At 32.5% G+C, this 19,380-nt stretch overlaps 1 protein-coding gene across 1 annotated transcript in view; it reads left to right on the plus strand.

Moving 5' to 3' along the window:
- The window catches only part of LOC123546183 (uncharacterized), an 83,893-nt gene extending 81,046 nt beyond the window's left edge, over positions 1 to 2,847 (plus strand). Inside the window, exon 2 of the mRNA XM_053551394.1 lies at positions 1,611 to 2,847. Within this exon, the coding sequence (XP_053407369.1) occupies positions 1,611 to 2,414 (804 nt within the window). The 3' untranslated portion in view covers positions 2,415 to 2,847. The remainder of the gene's footprint in view (positions 1 to 1,610) is intronic.
- The last annotated feature ends 16,533 nt before the right edge of the window (positions 2,848 to 19,380 follow it).

Raw genomic sequence — 19,380 nt, forward strand, 5'->3', positions numbered from 1 at the left:
TATATAGCTGCACGCGTATATTTAAGTGCGGCTAGAATTTGCGTGCACCCGTAAATATATACGTCCACGTGTATATTTTTATACGAACACGCGTAAGTATATAGGTGCACGCATATATGGACATGCACGCGTAAATTTATTCTCGTTGACGTTCAAAATGTATATATTTACGCGTGCACGTATATTTTAAACGTGTTCGTATATTTTGAAATATGCGCGCACGCAAAACAGACTTTCGACCTAAATGGTACACCATGATGATGTAATACACAACACACTATGAGCATCCCAGCATTGTTCCTATTCGTTGCGGAAACAGCAGTTTACCATAGTTTTGTAGATATCATTTTTCTCCCTTTTTCTTTAAAGATGAGTTTCGATGCTGTAAAATACTTTATTTATGCTTTGATGTGTGAGTTAATTTTTTTTTTTGTTATGAAAGCCCATTAAAACTTTAAATAATTAACAGGGTACATTAGTACTTGTTTTCAATTATAATGTTTTCTTATTATAACATTAATCCAATAACATATTTTAAATCTAGGATTAGCGAAAATAATTGTATTCGGAATTTTATGACGCAGTTTATATCAGAATACTTATGTCTGAGTGACAATATACTTAGGTTTTCTTCTTGTATAATACATTAGTTGTATGTTTAGTATATATTTAAGTTAAGTATAATGATCTACTAACGTTTCATTTCAATTTTAATCATGCGACATATTGACACGGTATGTTAAGGAGAATACCCAGTTATATTATCTTTAATTCAAATTTACCTAGTAAGAAAAAATATTGTTAGCGAGTAATCAGTCCCCTGCTTTACACGAATTGGACAGGAATTGATGTTATAATCATCAGTCAAAATATACATTATTCCTGTTCCTATTTTTAATTAACAACATTTAGTTTAATCATCAAGAACTTGAAGTAACAGATAACAAACAGGAATATTTACTGTTAGAACAATGTTGCCACTTCTATTTTATATGTGCCGACATACAGTAGGATATTTAATATTCTGTGTCATACTTATTTGTATTTTGTTTTATGCATGGATAAGAGGTATAATGAATTTTTAATTAAAAAAATACGCAGCGTTGTAGTGCTAAATAACTGTGTTCGATAATGTGACATGTTATCACTGCTTTTCTTTAAAGTTTAGCAACGGCAGTCAATAAGTCTATCCTTTGTTCTTAGATTCTGTACTTATACTTCGTTTGTTTAAAGATTTGTCACCGGTATGTACTTATTCTCCGCAAGTAACTAACACCTCATCCACATCAATCAGAAATGGAGGAAAACAACTAAAGACATATACAGTAAAGTTCAATCGTCTGGAAGAACATTTGCGTGACACAGGAAACTAACTCGAAACCGCTCTTTCATAATGCTTCGACGGTTATTTTGTTACCTTGTGAACACGTAGATAAATAATTATATTAAATTATTTGTTCTCGCAATATCTAAACTGCACTCCACGTTATAAAACCTTATCAAGATATACTTTTGTAATGCGCTAGATAGTGTCAAAATAAAATTCATGATTTTTTTTCAGATATTTTCACTGTATATGAAACGAGGTAACATTATAATTACTTTCACAGGTAGTAAACATTCCAAGACAACAGAAAGCTGTTTGTAACAGGGAAATAGAGAAACTGCGAGGCCTGGAACGTTATTTCTCCCGTCAAACACACCTAGAAGCCTACAAGCAATCAAACCAGATTGATAAAGTTCGCGCAAGGCTCGTGCGTCTAAATAAACTGCGCATGTCCACAGGAAACGAAGAGAAGCACACTGAAGCGCGCGCTTTTCCGATATATAATCCACTAACTCAACAGTGTATTGGCAAAACTCCTACGTTGAATGATCAAACCAGTCGCTTCAAATCAAGCGAAAAAATTGACTATTCAGATATACCGATACATTCCGAAGCTTTTGATAAAAAACAAATACTTTACAATAATGGATATAATTACAGGGGTGTAAATAATGAGAAGAAAAAGAATTATTCGAGTGGACTTAAACGTGAACACTTGACTGGTACAGCGAAGTTACCAATTTTAAGCAGACAGGCTGATTCGAATTTTCAGATAAAAGCTTGCCAGGATACAGATTATCACTCAACCCCTCGTTATCAGAAACTGTATAAAAGATTAAAGTCTTACGAAACTACGAAATGGGGAGTTAATAAAGTTGACAATAATTGCAGTAGCGGTATGTTAACCGTCGCTGACAGTGAATTAACGAGGAGAAATGTAAATAACACACTTGACAGCTTTACGTCACCGAAAAAGAAAACCGTGCGATTCAATAGACAAGAACGCGAGGATATCAGTGCGACACAGTTACCAAGCCGGAAATACAGTCAACTGGTGAAATTAGCTAATAATGTATCTGATTTATGATTTAACTGTGGGATTGTTGCTGAAGCATTAAGCGCAGTGAATTGTCAATAACCGACATTGTCAGTTGACACTGTACACGCTACATATACATGTGAATCTAGGATAAATGTATTGTTGTTATAATTAGGAAGCTTTATATGAGATAAACATGTGTGGTTTTGTGTAAAAGTTGGAGTTATAAATTCGTATTGCGTACGTGGATACCAGTAGGGTGAACTACTGAAATTTATACAGCAATTCAGATAGATAGCAAATAGACGGACGAAAAACAAATATTTGAGTGGAATTTTATTTAAACATCTGGACTACTGTATCTCATTGTAAGAGAAGACAGTAACATATGTTTATATTTGTTTAATATTGATTAACATAGTCTTAAACTAGCGGAAGATAAAAAAAGTCCGCTGTAATCGGTCTTATTTAAAAGCTCGAAATGGATAACATTAGTGAACCGATTAATATCAAAGAAACTCCCACGAAAAAGTCAATTCTAGTGCACCATGGCTCGGTTGATACTGACGACGAAAGTTTCTTTCGGACCCCCATGCGCCCACGTGCAAATACTGACCCTTTTTCTCCGAGACCGTGTCATCGCGTGCGGTTTGATTTACCGGATATTATTGTGGATGATTGTAGTGATAATGATGATGACAATGTTGACACATCACATCCAGAGAGAATAAATAAAGACCTTGCTAACACAGACGAAGGAGCCTTCTTTGTGTTTAAGTCACCTCCGCGGCAACGCTCAAATACCTGCCCGGTAAATATGTTTAGTAAGCGTAAAGAACGCAGAAACAGACCTCCAACCCCACCACCCTTAGAGAAGTTACCCGAAGACACATTTCCCCGTTATCCGTCTTGGGAAAAGGTACATTTTTCTCCACATTCACTTACACGTGTTGAGGAAGCACGTGAAACTGTTATTACTCAGGAAAAGGTTGTTACAAAATCTGAATCGCATACAAAGTCTGAACTGCATACAAAGTCAGAATCACCGACTAGATCTAGAAAAACGGTACACACAAGAACAGTTAAATCTGCAACCGTTAATGAATTAAAACATTCTACGAGTTCCTCTCCTAAACGTTCTGTGCCTAGATTAGCAAACGGTCATGTTGGACCTAAATCAAACACTATTCACACAAGTGCGTAAAGGTTTCATGATTATATTGTTAGTGCAAATGTTAATCGGGATTTAATCAAAAATCATCTTTATGATCGTTTTCATTGATGACCAGTTTTGATGTACGTTTATGACTCCAATACTCCAGTATTGCGTTGCTAAAATTAACATAAAATTCTGATCAAAAGAAAAACTGATGTCATTATTTGAATGTCATTTAAAAGCATTTGAAATCTTCACGGCCGTCAAATCTGTCAATGCAATGTGAAATAATATTTTTAGTATGCAATATGTAACACCAGGATTATGTTATGTATTAAAAACTATTTTTCCTAACGATTAAAGGGGTCAAAAAACTTTTGAAGATATGTTAGCGATAAAAGTATGACACAAACGTAGATAATACAACCAAAGTAAACAAAGTTACGCACTTTTAAACAATAGAAATTATTTTCATATTTCAAGGTCCTTTGAAAGTGTAAACTAGTACTTGTTGACAATTTTTTATTATTGTATGTCTCGAATTTTTTTTGTACTTCTCATTTACGAAAACAACAAGTAATATCGCGTACATTGTTTATTTAAATCCCCATGCGGAACAGCTCACTGTTAAACTTCATGAGATAGTTATATTAAGGTAAAAATTTGGACAAAACAACTCCATTGTTATGATTGTACGAAACTACTGTTTCGTGAACTAAAATAAGGCAGTTAACTTGAAGCAGACGTACGTTTAGTTGCCCTACATTCACTCGTTAACATACAAAATTTACATATGTGTTAGAAAGTTTTCTGTTTTTCTCATATACCAGCCTGTGAAGTAAGACTGTCAATGTTATTTCACACGTAGACAAAAGCCAGATAATCAGGAAATAAATTCATATCTAATGTCAAAAGGATCATGGTGTTTTAAGTGATCAATAACACTTCTTCGCAAAATTTATTGCGAGGTTTATTTGTATTCAGGATAAAATTTTTTTTTATCTAATTTCATATACTTTGTTTGAAGTTATATGAATAATTTGTTTGATGATAAAACACGGAATGTATGGTTCAGTTGTTTGTTTTTCGTCATGAAGTTTATAAATTCATTTGAGCCGCGCCATGAGAAAACCAACATAGTGGGTTTGCGACCAGCATGGATCCAGACCATCCTGCGCATCCGCGCAGTCTGGTCAGGATCCATGCTGTACCTATTAGCGAACAGCATGGCTCCTGACCAGACTGCGCGGATGCACAGGCTGGTCTTGATCCATGCTAGTCGCAAACCCACTATGTTGGTTTTCCCATGGCGCGGCTCATTTCAAATATTTGTTTTAGTGGCCATAATTCAAACCTTGAATCTTTAAATTTAAAAAGAAAAAAATTGTTCAAACCAAACAGAGAGACAAAAAGCTTTGTTCGTTAAGTTTATATGTGTTTTTGTTTTGTTTCTTGCATCGCCATAAAAACGATTGTCAGTAATCTGGATAGTACTTCACCCAATCAGAAACTGAAATATTGCCACTTAAAGACTACTGTTATTTTGAATATTTAAGTTTGATCATCCGAAGTATTTCTCAATGCTTTACAGCACGACGAGGGAATGTTTTATACATTTGTCAAATGAGTATCTAATAAAAGCAGTACATATATTACTCAGTTGCGATTTCTCTTCCATACAATATCAAAACGAGTTGAACAAAAAGAAAAAGTAATGACAGAAAAGTTTTTTTATCCAAGACATTTAGTTTTAGCTTAAATGTTTTCATAAATCTAAAAACTTTATTTAAGGTAAAGCATTTGAAAATTGTCAATATTGTAGCATTTATGTTCTTAAATCAGTTGCATTTGAAATAAAAATGTAACACTCTAATTTGAGTCACAAAATGTATAATATGTGATTATTTCTAAAAAATGTAATATTTGAAACTGTTTGAGAGTCTGTTAGAGCAAATGCAGTAGTTATTCAAAAGCTTGTGAAATCCAAATATTCATTTTATTGGTTAATGCTCTGCTGATACTTCCAGCCAGACTGACGTTTTGACACTATATGGCTTTCATACAGAACTCCTGTTGCTTTGGACCAGTATTGTCAGACCAGACATAGGGTTTCAATGATTAAGGACTTTCACGCAGAGTTCTCGTTCTTTGAAGGTCTGATACACTTAACTATTAAATGAAAAATGTCATGTTGCACGCCAGGCGACAATATTCCAATGCTATAAATCTTATCTGGTGTGCACTTAAAGACTTCTTTCTGGAATGTAGTTTTCTTATCTTTACATATCAACAAGATTATATTTCTAGCTATCATGAAATTCCTCATTTCACAGAGACACTTATTATCCCTCTCTCTATTATTTTATCGACAATTGAAGGTGACTAATCAATTGTCTTGAAATAACAAGAAATATCAGACCATGTCAGTGGAAAGATAAATCGGAGGAAATTAGAAATTTGTGTGAGAAAAGGCTAAAATTGCCAGCAAAGTGCCCATTAACTGACAGCTAAATTACTTGTAAGCATTAGAGGATGCGTACTGGAGGCGTAATTTCGGCAGAGATTTTTATGTGGTCGAATAATAGTTTTGTTTTGGTTATCGAAAAACCCTCGTCTATCTTGCTGATCGTAATTTGTTACACATAATGATCAATTCTGAACTACATAAGCATGGACTCAACAAAATTACAGTAGGAGAGATATATAACATGTCATGTTAACGACCCACCTAAATGAGTTCAGCCCCATAGGTGAGCAGTATCTTTTTCCAGTTGCTACAAAAAAGAAACAACAACAACAAAAAAAAAAAACAAAAAAAACAAAAAAAAAACGAATTCCTGATCTAGGATTGTTTTACAAAAACGTTTGATGACACAGACTTGCTTATGATGAACTCTGTCATCAGACGCGTACATTTTTATAAAATTTCTAATTTTTGTTTTGAAAGTCTTCTGTCTACTTATGTTGGAATACCGGTCTATTGAAGGAAAACTGCTGTTACATTAAGAAGGAAACACATTAATGGAAACTGTCTTATTTTGCCTTCAATCAATCTTCTAAACTTACAGCGACTGCCCTGAATGAAATAGGGTACTATATACAAATATATTTTTACAAGGACTAAAGTTTCTGTTATCGACTGAACTATCAAATTCTATGCTCTAAATCTTTCACATTGGGTTTGTTTTAAATTAGATTTCAACATGTGCAAAAAAGTCAAAAAAGTTACAGCTTCTTTTGCTGTAGGGGACGTAAAACGAACATTTCGTATCATTGCCTGACTTAATCAAACGCGCTTATCAGTACATAAAATGCTGTGAAATAAGTATATCAAACAAATCTCAAGCCTTTCCATGCGTGCTTTAAACTTAATTGAATTTGATTTATAAGTTTGATTTTATCTTAAGGGTCTGTTACAATCTCAAAAAAGAAGATTTTTTTTTTAATTTACACAAAACATTTTGGCGCAACTCCTTCCTATATTAAGGTTCAGAGAATGTTGAAGATTAAGATCTGTATTTAGTTAATATATGCTTTTAGAGTAGGACGACCAAGATTGTGTTCCTTTGTTAAAAAACAATGCATATAACATGATACAGGTATTACAATTACATTTACAGATTATTTTACACATATCATATTTTTACTTCTGCGGGTATATATTACAAGAAGAAATCAAACAGGTACTAGATCTAATCAAAACGGGATTGGTAATAAATACAGCTTAGGTAAAAGCTATACATACATGTTTATACAGCAATTGTACTTTCGATAAATCTAAATCATAAATAATAACAATTAAGATTGTTTACACCGATCCTCATAATGACTTTTGTAGATAAAAAAAAAATATTTTTATGTTTTGCTAATATAATCAAAAAGCTTAAGCCCGCTTCTAATGTAGTTTATCTGTTCATTAAGAGTGTATTAGGTAAAAACAGACCTTAATATTGAGTTTTCAAAAGAACAAAAGAAAAAACTTTCCAGTTTAGGTTCTTTATGAGATCTTTATGTGAAATCAAATAGAATAGTTTCCTGAATATTCATGATAACCCATAGATTATACTTAAACTAATAATTTCTCTGTTGAAATGTTTTATATCTGATACAACAAAGCTTTGCAAAATAGCATACAGAATTGAGTAACAGGGCGAAAGTCTGTCCGGATTCCATTGAATTACCTGCACTCGGGCATTTTCCTAAATCTAAACATTTTTATTTTGTTTATATTTATAACAGAAATGCATCATTTATTCATAAATATTTCAGCGTCGAAATCGACGTTTATTCATAATAAAAGTATTGATCCAGGCGACAGGTTGTGACTTTTATCGTTCTACTAGACTAAATGTAACCATCCGAATCCTTTGACCTGGCCAACGTAGTAAAGCCCAGTGGACACACAGGCATGTTGATTAAAATCAAATATTATTGTACGAAAGGTTGTGGGAAACAGTTAGTAGAAAATCTGTTAAATATTTATAAATCATAATGATGATATTTCAAGCATGAAGCTCTTAAACAGCAACTTTTCTGTAAGTCCATAGGACATTGTAATTATTTTCCTACATTGTATACTCTCTTTGTGTTTATGTATACTTTTTTTGGCATATAATTTCCGCATTTTTTGTGATAAAAGATAATATCTGTTGTGGTTTGTTTTTGTTATCTTGTATAATATTTGAATGAAAATCTTTTGGTTTTTACAGATCTAGGTCAGGTCAATTGTTTTAGGTTAAAATTTATGAGGCTAAAGGAGAATTATTATTTATGTCTCATATCACAACGTGTTGTATTTTACAACAAGGAAGAAAACATATTGCATTTTTATTTATTGAAACAGTATTGAGACAAAATCTCGCTACATTAAGTTTTTATTATGTTGATTTGTATTTTTGTATGACAGTGGAACTGGAACTTGTTTTAACTGAAACGATAGTTTTGATATTTTTTTTATAAATATCAAAGCACTATTAATTTTTAGACAGAGCTTATCTATGTATTTTGCAGTGGCCTGAGAAACAAGTCATTATCTCATTGCCTTATCCTGATTGTGTATTACATGACAATAAATGTTTTGTACAGCTGTCAGTGAAATGGAAAATAAAGACAGATTTATTACTGTTTCTTTTTTATTATTTATGAGGAAATTACAAAGTGCTGACAGGCAATACCAGATAATATGAAGTGTGTTATGTAAAGCAAGGTACGTGTTGATTAAACAAAAGGCTTACAGCTCAGGTATTACATCCCAATGCAAAGTGTTTGATTTGCTCAAAGGAAGTAATGGTTTTAAATTATAACCACTTTGAATACTGAACACTTCGAACTACTTTACCGCATAGGTCCAAGGTTCTTTCATTAAAAAAACAATTGCATATTGAAGTATCTTTATAAGTTTAAGTGAAATTTTATGTATATCCCGTGTGGTACTCGATCTCCCGCTAGAGCACTATATTTAAATGTTTGAATCCCAAACATGGCGGAAGTTCTTCGTCATGATACTATGAAACAATGTGTCTAAGATCATTTTTCCTCTTGATCTGTTCAGTTAGGAGAATATGTTAAAACTTGCATGGAATCGGTTAAAACTGGACATGAATCAACTTTGTAAGTTAACTGACCACAATTTATATATATATATATATATATATATTTAATGATTGAAATGCTGTTGAAAACGGCTTATGAATAAAAATTGAACATAAATTCCAACAATTAGTATTTTTTTTACTAAAGTTGTATGCAATTATGGCCTAATTATATTACATTATGCCATTTTTGTAACAATATTCTACAAATATAAGTCAATTGTATTATAAGTTTTATCAACAGCTTGACATGACCCATCAGATGAACTTTTTTTCGTTTTTTCTCTATGTGTGCATTAGATAAACATTAATTCGGATTAAAGTTTAATATGGAAGTAGGATTAAATGTCTGGACGCAAAGGTATACATGTACAGTCTGAACTCGAGGAAAACTTGTTGTTATATAGCGTGTTTATAAATATTTAAACATGTAAAACATCTGCAGGCAACGTTGTTAACGTGTTACATAAATGAGTAGGACTAGATGAAATTTGAAAAACCGAGAGAGAAAAAAAAGAGATTATAGCCATCGGGAAAAGTGAAAGACCGTTTAATACTTCCAATCAACGTCCGCACAAAGAGGAGAACGGCGACAAATGATACGGTATTATCATCGCCCATCATTAACCCGAGGTCACCATAGGCCCGGATTTTTTTAAAAAAAGCGGATCTCTATATGTAATTTAAATGTGTAATTCATACAGTATTTGATTTTAGCACCGTTTTTCAACAGTATTTCAACGACTTGAAGTTAACATTCCCGGATTCTGTGGCAGTACTAACCTTTTCCGACGTCTTCACATGAATTAGAGGTGTAGGACGAATGGTTTCAGACAAAATGTATTTCGTCAAATAGCGCAGAGAGCATATGCTCCGCCAGGAGATAGAACTAACGACCCCGCGATCCGTAGATCTGCTCTCTTTCTATTTAACTAAGTGTAAGGGCTTATCCACAATTTAAAAAAAAACTTATATATTTCACCACAACATTTCCTGATGCATATAGTCTAAGAGAACATTCACATACTTAATCGAATTCACAGTTACGGTCACATGACCTATAGCCTTTTCACATTTTACATCTAACTTTAACTTATTAGATTTTGCACAACTCAATATGCCATGGCATAAAATAAATATTAGTCATAACATTAATCAATATGTTTGATGCGTTATCTTGTTTTCGTCAAAATTAACCTTTATCCTGCTCAATTTCTGTAATGAACTTGTTCATCTTTCAATTTGGACAGTACCATTAACTGTTAAAAGGGGTGCTTACCAAAAAGATACTGACTGAATGGCGAACAGTGCAGATCTTGATCAGACTGCACGGATGTGCAGGCTGATCATAATCTACACCGGTCGCAAAGGCAGTATCAATCGTGTATAGCATGACAAGGGTTAAAATTTCTTCCCTCATAATTCGAAAAGAAAAACGACGGAAATGTACCGGCGAATAATTTATTTATATATACGCACAGTATATTATGTAAATTGGAGAGAGAAAGAAATTCGTCAATGAAAGAAGTTATTTGTTAAAGGTTGGATATGGAAAGTAATATCAATATTGAACCAACTTTAAAAAAGCACAGTTGGTGATTAGTATAACACTTAGACGAGTAATCACATTTATGATATTTTATGCCCGAATAAAAACTTTATGTTTGTTAAAAGTGTGTGACATTTCCTACTTTAATAAAGCAAAGGAGGTATTTTGTAAGGCATACGCAAGTAGGTACAAAAGCAAAAGGTGATAAAAAGGTAACATTTCATCGTAGCTATACTTAAGAAGAGTGTATTCATTCTTTCTTATGATATGTTAAAAGAACATGTTCATAAGATACTTTGAAGCATGATTTAAAGTATATATTACGATATGTTAAAGGGGCATGACTCATGATGAAATGACCTAGGCCTATTTTAATGTATTCTATGATATGATAAGTGGGCATATCTCTTACATCATTTAAAGTATATAGTACAATACTTCAAAAGGACAAGAATCGAACATGATTAAAAGTTCATCATATGATACTTTCGTACATGAGGGACATGACTCAAAGATGATTAAAACACAATGGTAAAATAAAATGATTAAAACACAATGGTAAAATAAAGGAATAGGCTAAAAAGAGAATATCTATGATAAAAAGAATACCTTATGACACGTTATATTTTGGCAGGCGTCTTACACGATTGAAAGTAGAACATGGTTGCATATCTAACGCGATTAAAAGAATAGATACTTTAAAGAAGCATGTTGTAAGACCGTAATTTAAAACATTTTAGTAAGACAGACGATGTCATAAATTAGAAATCAGTATGACCTATAAGTAAACGATATCCCTATGTTCCTTCTATTTTATACACTGTTTTAATATTATACAATGTTTTATTTCGTAACTAACATTTGATAGTTTTTCGGCAGTCTTGAATCTATTCAGACTAAAGAATGCGTAAAATATTCAGTCAAGCTTATTTAACATTTATAGGTACACAGTGCTACGTTTTAGATCTGAGTAGAGGAGATACACCAAAATACGAAACATTAGCTAAATAGATAAAGAAATTCCCGACTGTTATACTACAAAATTTATTTTAAAACAATGCGTTTTCGAATTGTGACAATATGCCTGCATTCTCAGTCATGCGTGATGTCTACGTTTCTATGTGTACTTTGATTTTAATTTTATATTTAAGAAGTATGTGCATGTTTTTCATAAAATACATTATTCAAACTATCAATGCTATGATTTTAAAAGAGGGCGCACACCAAGATTTTATCCGAAATGAAACTGATCGAAATGTATATAGTTTTCTAATGCATTTTTCATGATAACACTTATATGACGTATGTTACCTACAGCAATACATCACTTTACATTTAAAAATATTAAACTCATTTCAAACTCAAATAACCTAACCTGTAAACTGTAGAACGGACTTTTTACAAATCCTTTATTTTTTATCATCATCATCACCACAGATTTTATCATCATCATCATCATCATCATCATCATCATTATGATTATTATTATCATTATTATTATTACCATAGTTAAATACTGCTTTGAACTCATTGGATGAATTAAAACTATTAGTATGAATTACGAAACAAAAGACATACAACTGTAAAGAACATTTTTCGCGAATGTAATATGTTCACAATATTTCAATTTTTTTTTGGTTATTCAATTATTTGTGAAGTATACTTAAAGAACTTTGGTAAACAAACATAAAATATTCAAAGTTTATGAGCAGTTCAGAAAAGACGATAATATTTACAATTTTGTTTTCTAATTTCATGCATTATTCATAAGATGGCGGTGTTGTTATGCAGACTCCTACGTTTAGCAAAGACGGGGCTGGAGTGTCCGTGGCCGAGTGGTTAAGGTTGTTAACTTTGATTCACTTGTCCCTCATCGATTCGAAACCTAGGTGAGGATGTAGAATTCCAGCTGGATAAAAGATTCTATGCAAATGTATGTCAATGCATGAAACAATGCGTTGCTTGCCTCCATCAAAAACTTGAAAACTCGCCTTATGACCTAAATTGTGTCGCTGTTACTAGCATAAAGAAACAAATATATAGAGGATAATTGTTGGTTTCGGTGTAATATCACGTTACAATTTCACCGAGTGGGCACCAAAAGTGATATTTTCACGAGTGGCGCAGCCACGAGTGAAAATAACAACTTTTGGTGTTCACGAGTGAAATTACCGTGATATTACATCGATACCAACAATTTTTCTGTTTATTTTATGTCTAAAACTCTACTTTTGTTGTGTTTATTTCAATAAACTGTCGAAATTTGCGGGAAATTTTATCAGGAAGCATCGCAAAGATGACGTCATTTTAACGACGTCATCGTCATATTGTTTCCGGCTTTCAGTACGCTCGGTAAACTTTCTGACGTTAATCTGGGTATCAGATTTGATAATTTTCACTGAGTGGCCAGTGAGTTTATCAGGATGTAATTCACCGTTATATTTCGATAAACCACCGAAAAACATAAAATAAAATATTTTAGCCGTGCATTTTAATGATTTTTTTTTTTCAGTAAACTATTTTATCAGTAAAAGTATCAGTTTTATGATCATCAAAGTTTCAATTCAACATTTAATTTGGCAAAACATATACAATATCCATCGCCAATATGCAGTTTGCAACGTGGTATCCAACAATTACAAAGAATAGTAAACATTCACAGGTAAAATAAAGGTCATTTGTTTGCTTAGTTAACATTTGTCTATAACCTATAAAAACTTTGCGCCTTTGGGGATTGAGGAATGTTTATGAAGTTAATGTTTTTTTGTGATGTTTGTAACAGTCCTTCACACCTGTAGGAATTAATTACGGTTGTTTTGTGTAATGGATAAAACAGATATTTGATACATTTTGGTTTGGGAATATTATACACGCAACAAAAGCGATAATTTCCCAAATAAAAAAACCCTACGCATTAAGCTATTCAGTATCATAAAAAACTAATTAAATTATTTCTAAGACAAAATAAATGCAGAAAAAAAAACAATAGTTATTTGCGACTCAGGGTTTCAGTGGCAAACAAATTTCCTATCATATGTGGAGAGATGTACATTCTGATTATGACAAACAATTAAGATCATTAAGAATGATATTGATGTCATTAGCAACATCACCATAGCACAGTTACATGGAATAGTGTGTCATTTTACAGAACATAGGTTTTCAGATTCCGTAAATATGTTGATTTGGTTGATAGTTATGTTTAAAATTTGTTGTGTATGATTACATTTCTTGTTTTAAATTACCAATGTTCTATCTGAGATAAAGGACCTTTGCATTCAAGTGTAATGTATTCATATTAATACTATTTAATATTAAGATATATCAATACCTGAATAATAATCTTAATTATTATGTAATAAATGAGCAATGTATAACAATACGAAACATTTGACTAGTTAAGAGTACATACTGTAAGTCTTTATTCAAAATAAGATATGATTTTGACAAGGAGAAGCATAAATAATATCCCTATATAGTTATATTTAAAACAATTAAAATTAAAAAAAAACACCTTCCTGATCAACCCAACCCTTGACTATAGTCAAATTACTTGCTTGTATGATCTTGTGCAAAATAATGTATGACATGCAGTGCAATTTTGTTGGTGGCTCAGTGTGATGAATTTGAGAGAATAATGTATGAGTGACCGTTTTGAAGAATATTTAGAGTTTATAATTGTATTTATTTCTTTACCATGACCTTTCATTGATACATGTAAGAAACGTACGAACGAGTACGAACAAAGTTAATATCAAAACATTAGGAAACTCATAAAATAAGTGCATGTACTACTGAATGACAGTATCTGCCATTGTTTCAAGAACCTTTTATCATACAAATTTAGTTATCGGTAGGATCAATTTGGCCTATGAATAATTCATCGTGTTTTTCTACAGCGGTAAATGATATATTATCCTGTATTTTTTCCTATAATAGGTTTAAAAGCGTGGAATGATTAACGTCTGTGTAAGCGTCGCTACTCCGAAATACTAGAACAGAATTACCTTCAGCCTTATATTTGTAAAGCTCGTTCGGATTTTAATGAAACTTGGCATGCGTATGACATGTACTAGAACAAATAGCTTAAAGACCTTTAAAGTATTTAAAAACAATACGGTGAAAGACAGTGTAATAGAAATTGAAGTACAAACAAATATATCATGTCCGCTTTCCTTCCGCATATTAATAATCTTTGCCGGTAATTAATGTAACATGACGTAGCCGCTCGAGTAGACTAATTCATAAAATCGTAAAGAAAAAGGAATATGCATTGCAATAGCCGCCGGTTGAAAAAAAGCATAGAAACCCGATAAAACAATATACATTAAATTTTTAAGAAAGCAATCTTTGTTTTCATCACTTCCATGAGAGAGGTAAAAGGATGTGAAAATCAATAAAATGCATTTTTATAACTTTTGATGCGGGGAATCACACAAGCTTGATATCATCTTATATTGTATAGTCTCTTTGCAGATATTTTTCGAACTTGATATAATCGGATATCGTCCAACACTCGTGCAAATTTGAATCGCTTCATTGCACAAACGGTAACCGTTTTGAGTTCCCATTCCTGGATCAGCTGATACATTATTTAAGTGTTGTATTGCAACCAGTTTATCAACCAGTATTTCATCAACATTTGATATCTATAATTGGCAAAATGTATTCTCAAAGACAGTTTTTTTTCGTGGTAATGTGTGCATAATTGTTAACACTCAACAACAAATAAGATCATTAATGAGAACACATGTTCATCCGACTAATTCTATTTGTCTGTTTTCCCATTGAACCACAATTTTAAATAAATCTGCTAGTCGCCTATGGTATATAGAAATCCAAGATGTGAAATAACAAGTTGCCGAACAGACATTTCAGATACATATGAGCCGCGCCATGAGAAAACCAGCACAGTGCGTTTGCGACCAGAATGGATCCAGACCAGCCTGCGCATCCGCGCAGTCTGGTCTAGATCCATGCTGGTCGCTAACAGTTTCTCTAATTGCAATAGGCTTTGAAAGCGAACGACATGGATCCTGACCAGTCTGCGCGGATGCGCAGGCTGGTCTGGATCCATGCTGGTCGCAAACGCACTATGTTGGTTTTCTCAATTATAAATTGTTTACTGAAAGCAGCATGATATATCTCTGGTGATTATTGAATTGCCATATAAAGATAAATTGCCCAAGAAACATTTCAGATACATATAAAGGTGTTTACTGAAAGCACCATGATGTCTCTCTGGTGACTATTGAATTGTTATATTAAGTTATTCTTTATAATACAAACCTGCTTCAATAATAACCATGAAACTTGAGACACTATGTCGTCCAAGGCTGTCTAATAAATTAATAATAGATCCTGTTTCCAAGCAACCATCATATGTTTTTCAGACTTCTACATGCAAAACATAATGATACGATACAAATCAACGTTTTAATGTGATACAAAATACTTTAAATTGATATAAAAGCTCAAAAAGACAAATGCAACATTATATACAACAGACAATGTACAATTGAAAACAGGAAACAGTACTTGCATGCTTATATTTTTTATTGCACATACTAGAACTGTCATTTTTTTACAAGTCGTTGACATACTTTGAACAGAACTTGTTTTGATCATTCTTTTGAATACTTTGTCTAAGAATGGCATTTATATATTAAGTCAAATTTCTCGATCGAGATACTTCGCAAACAGTCAGTATTAACACCTAAAGATAATGATAACCGTCTACCAAAATGTATGCAGTAAAATGAAATAATGGATCACCATATATACTAGATAATCACGATTTTCGAACAAATTAGAATTAACAAGTGTTTTATGACCGCGTGTATTATTATTATTAGAATTAACAAATGCTTTATCAACATTTGTTTAAAACAAGCGCATTGTAAACTCTCGTACACGGTTGCGTAGACGCATACATAGTTATTAAAACTTAACTTTTCAATTAAATGATTTCCTTCTCTGTAATGGTTCTGAATGAACCAGTATCACCTTATAAATGAGAGAACGCTAGTTTTTGTTTAACTGATAATCAAAACAGCGTATGTCTTATTTCCTGAATCTAGATGATAAATATGATAATGATATTCAACGTTTGTGTCAAATTTAACAATCTTCATTAAATATCAATATATACACCTCACATTCTATATTCATGAAAGGTTATGAAAACGTCAATTTAATTTATTAAACCATCAAAAGAAATGTTAACAGAGATAAAAAATTCTTTTACAAGCATCCAAAATCTTTTTCGTGATTTGTGATCCTTTACTAATCATTATTAAAATGTATTGTTTGGTGTTTTATCCATTAAAATCATATTGATAGTACAGCTGAGGAGAAATTTTCAAGGCCATAATGATGACACTTTCTGGTTTTTTTCTTTCACATCGTGTAGACAGTGTAAAAACATGCATTCATGTGCATTTCATTCATTGTGCATGTTTAACATTTTATTAAAAATCAGTTTTGAGTAGTTGAAGTAAACAAAGTACATCAATAGTTAAGTTCACGCCCTGCCAATTTTTGTAATTGAGCCGGACCATGAGAAAACCAACATAGTGCGTTTGTGACCAGCATGGATCCAGACCAGCCTGCGCATCCGCGCAGTCTTGTCAGGATCCTTGCAGTTCGCTAACAGTTTCTCTAATTGTAATAAGCTTTGAAAGCGAACAGCATAGATCCTGACCAGACTGCGTGGATGCGCAGGCTGGTCTGGATCCATGCTGGTCGCAAATGCACTATGTTGGCTTTCTCATGGTGCTGCTCATATAATTCTTTCTAAGACTTGCGAAAAGCTTTCCAGGTAAATTTTGAAAGGTCGCCTGATACGTTAACGTATTATTGTCAAGGTGATATTACGAGCTTCCAGAATAACGCAATAACAAGTAGTTGGAGGTTTGATATACTTAAAACGTAAAAGATGAAAATAAAACCGTTGTGAAAAATCACGTGAAGAGACAGTCGTACAAAAAGGCTACACAAAAATGAAGGATCATCTGCGAGAATTTAACTAAACCGCAAACAAAAAATAACATGTTGCCTTTAAATACGCAGTTAGGCTGAATGTCCCTCCTTCCCACTTGTGCTAACCATTATGTTTTTCACTGTAATGCGATCTGAATAATGTCGTACAAGGTTTTTCACAATATCTAAAATGTTTACAATCTTGTACTACATCTTGTTAAATAACTTGAATACAATATTTACCATATAATATAAAACATCAGATAAATATGTTGATCATATCTTTAAATAAAACTGACATCGCTTGAGGTAATAAACATTATGTATGGTAAACATAACACTATAATGTAAACATCCGTAGTAGCTTTACTAAATTAAGTCTACAAACTTTTAAAAATCTTCCTAAACAAGCAAAAAATCATATGTTATGTTATGTCTCTCTATGTCATGCCACCAACACAAAGGACCACAATGGAAATAAGAGTTTTCCCTTTTTTTGTGTGTGTAATCCTTGGTGATGGTGTGCCTGTCGTGGCTATTTATAAGTCCATGTATGTATTATGTTGTATTTACTATTCATGTTGTTTTAAATGTCCATGTATGTGCACTTCTTACCGAAATGAATCTATTTATCAAACTATCTATCTATATTTTATGCATAATTTTTATACCAAAACGCCGAATATATAATGACGTTGAGATACACTCAAGCATGTTAAAAGCGTGCATCGTATTTCTCGAGGAAAGTCGGTCACATGGGATATCAAATAATGTGCAGAACCTGGACCAAAACAATCGTTCCGACAATGTTAAGAAAAATAATGTAAAAAAGTAGCGTTTGTGTGGTAGATAGTTTTTTTTTTCATGTACATGGCTAAACACATTAGCAATATGATGCCGATATTTTACAGATTGAGCAAAATATATGGACGTTCTAAGTGATGATGCAAACATTATAAGCTCTGCTCATGATTGATTCTGAGAATATAATACAATGTATTTGTCTCGATTTGTTATAAAAACGTTAGTTTTGAAAGAAATTTGGATTCTTTTGCCAAAATATTCTAATCATATATTACCTGCCTTGGATTAATGAAACATTATTTTAAACTGCTTAACAAAGAAATAAAGAAATGAAAAGATACTCGGATATTTGTATAAGTAGTTTGTGGGAAAGTACAAGAAGCACCATTGTATTTACATGACTATCTCTTTAAAAACGTACATTTTATTTTTGTCTCTGTCAACGTCTTCAAAATGCAGTTACATGTCGGTTTTAATTCATACAGCGTTGGGTATTAAGTAAGAAATGAATAAATGTGATGACATTATTTGTCTTCTAGTGTTCATGGTACAGTTAGAAAAAGTAACGTGACTGTCCGTCCATTAAAATGTTTACTTGAGCAGTCTAGACAAGTTGCAGTAAAGAAAGAATAACTCATAATATTTAAACATTTTCCCGACTTTTTTGGACACATTAAAGGTCGTATAATATCACACAAGACCTTATTTACTAGATAAATTATTCACTCGCTGCGTTGTTACGTACTATCACCATTTTTACAGGTTTGCGTGAAGAATGCCTCTAAGGCTGAGGCGAGATTCAGAGGCTGAGGCGAGAGAATGACATCTGGTGGCAGCAGAAATTTCAACATTTACCTATCGGAATATCGTATCTTTTTAATAAATTTATACACATTAATTTGATATATCAGAATCGTTCTGATCTGAATTAGA

The sequence above is a fragment of the Mercenaria mercenaria genome, chromosome 9, assembly GCF_021730395.1.
Source record: "Mercenaria mercenaria strain notata chromosome 9, MADL_Memer_1, whole genome shotgun sequence".
In the NCBI taxonomy this organism is placed as follows: Eukaryota; Metazoa; Mollusca; class Bivalvia; order Venerida; family Veneridae; genus Mercenaria; species Mercenaria mercenaria.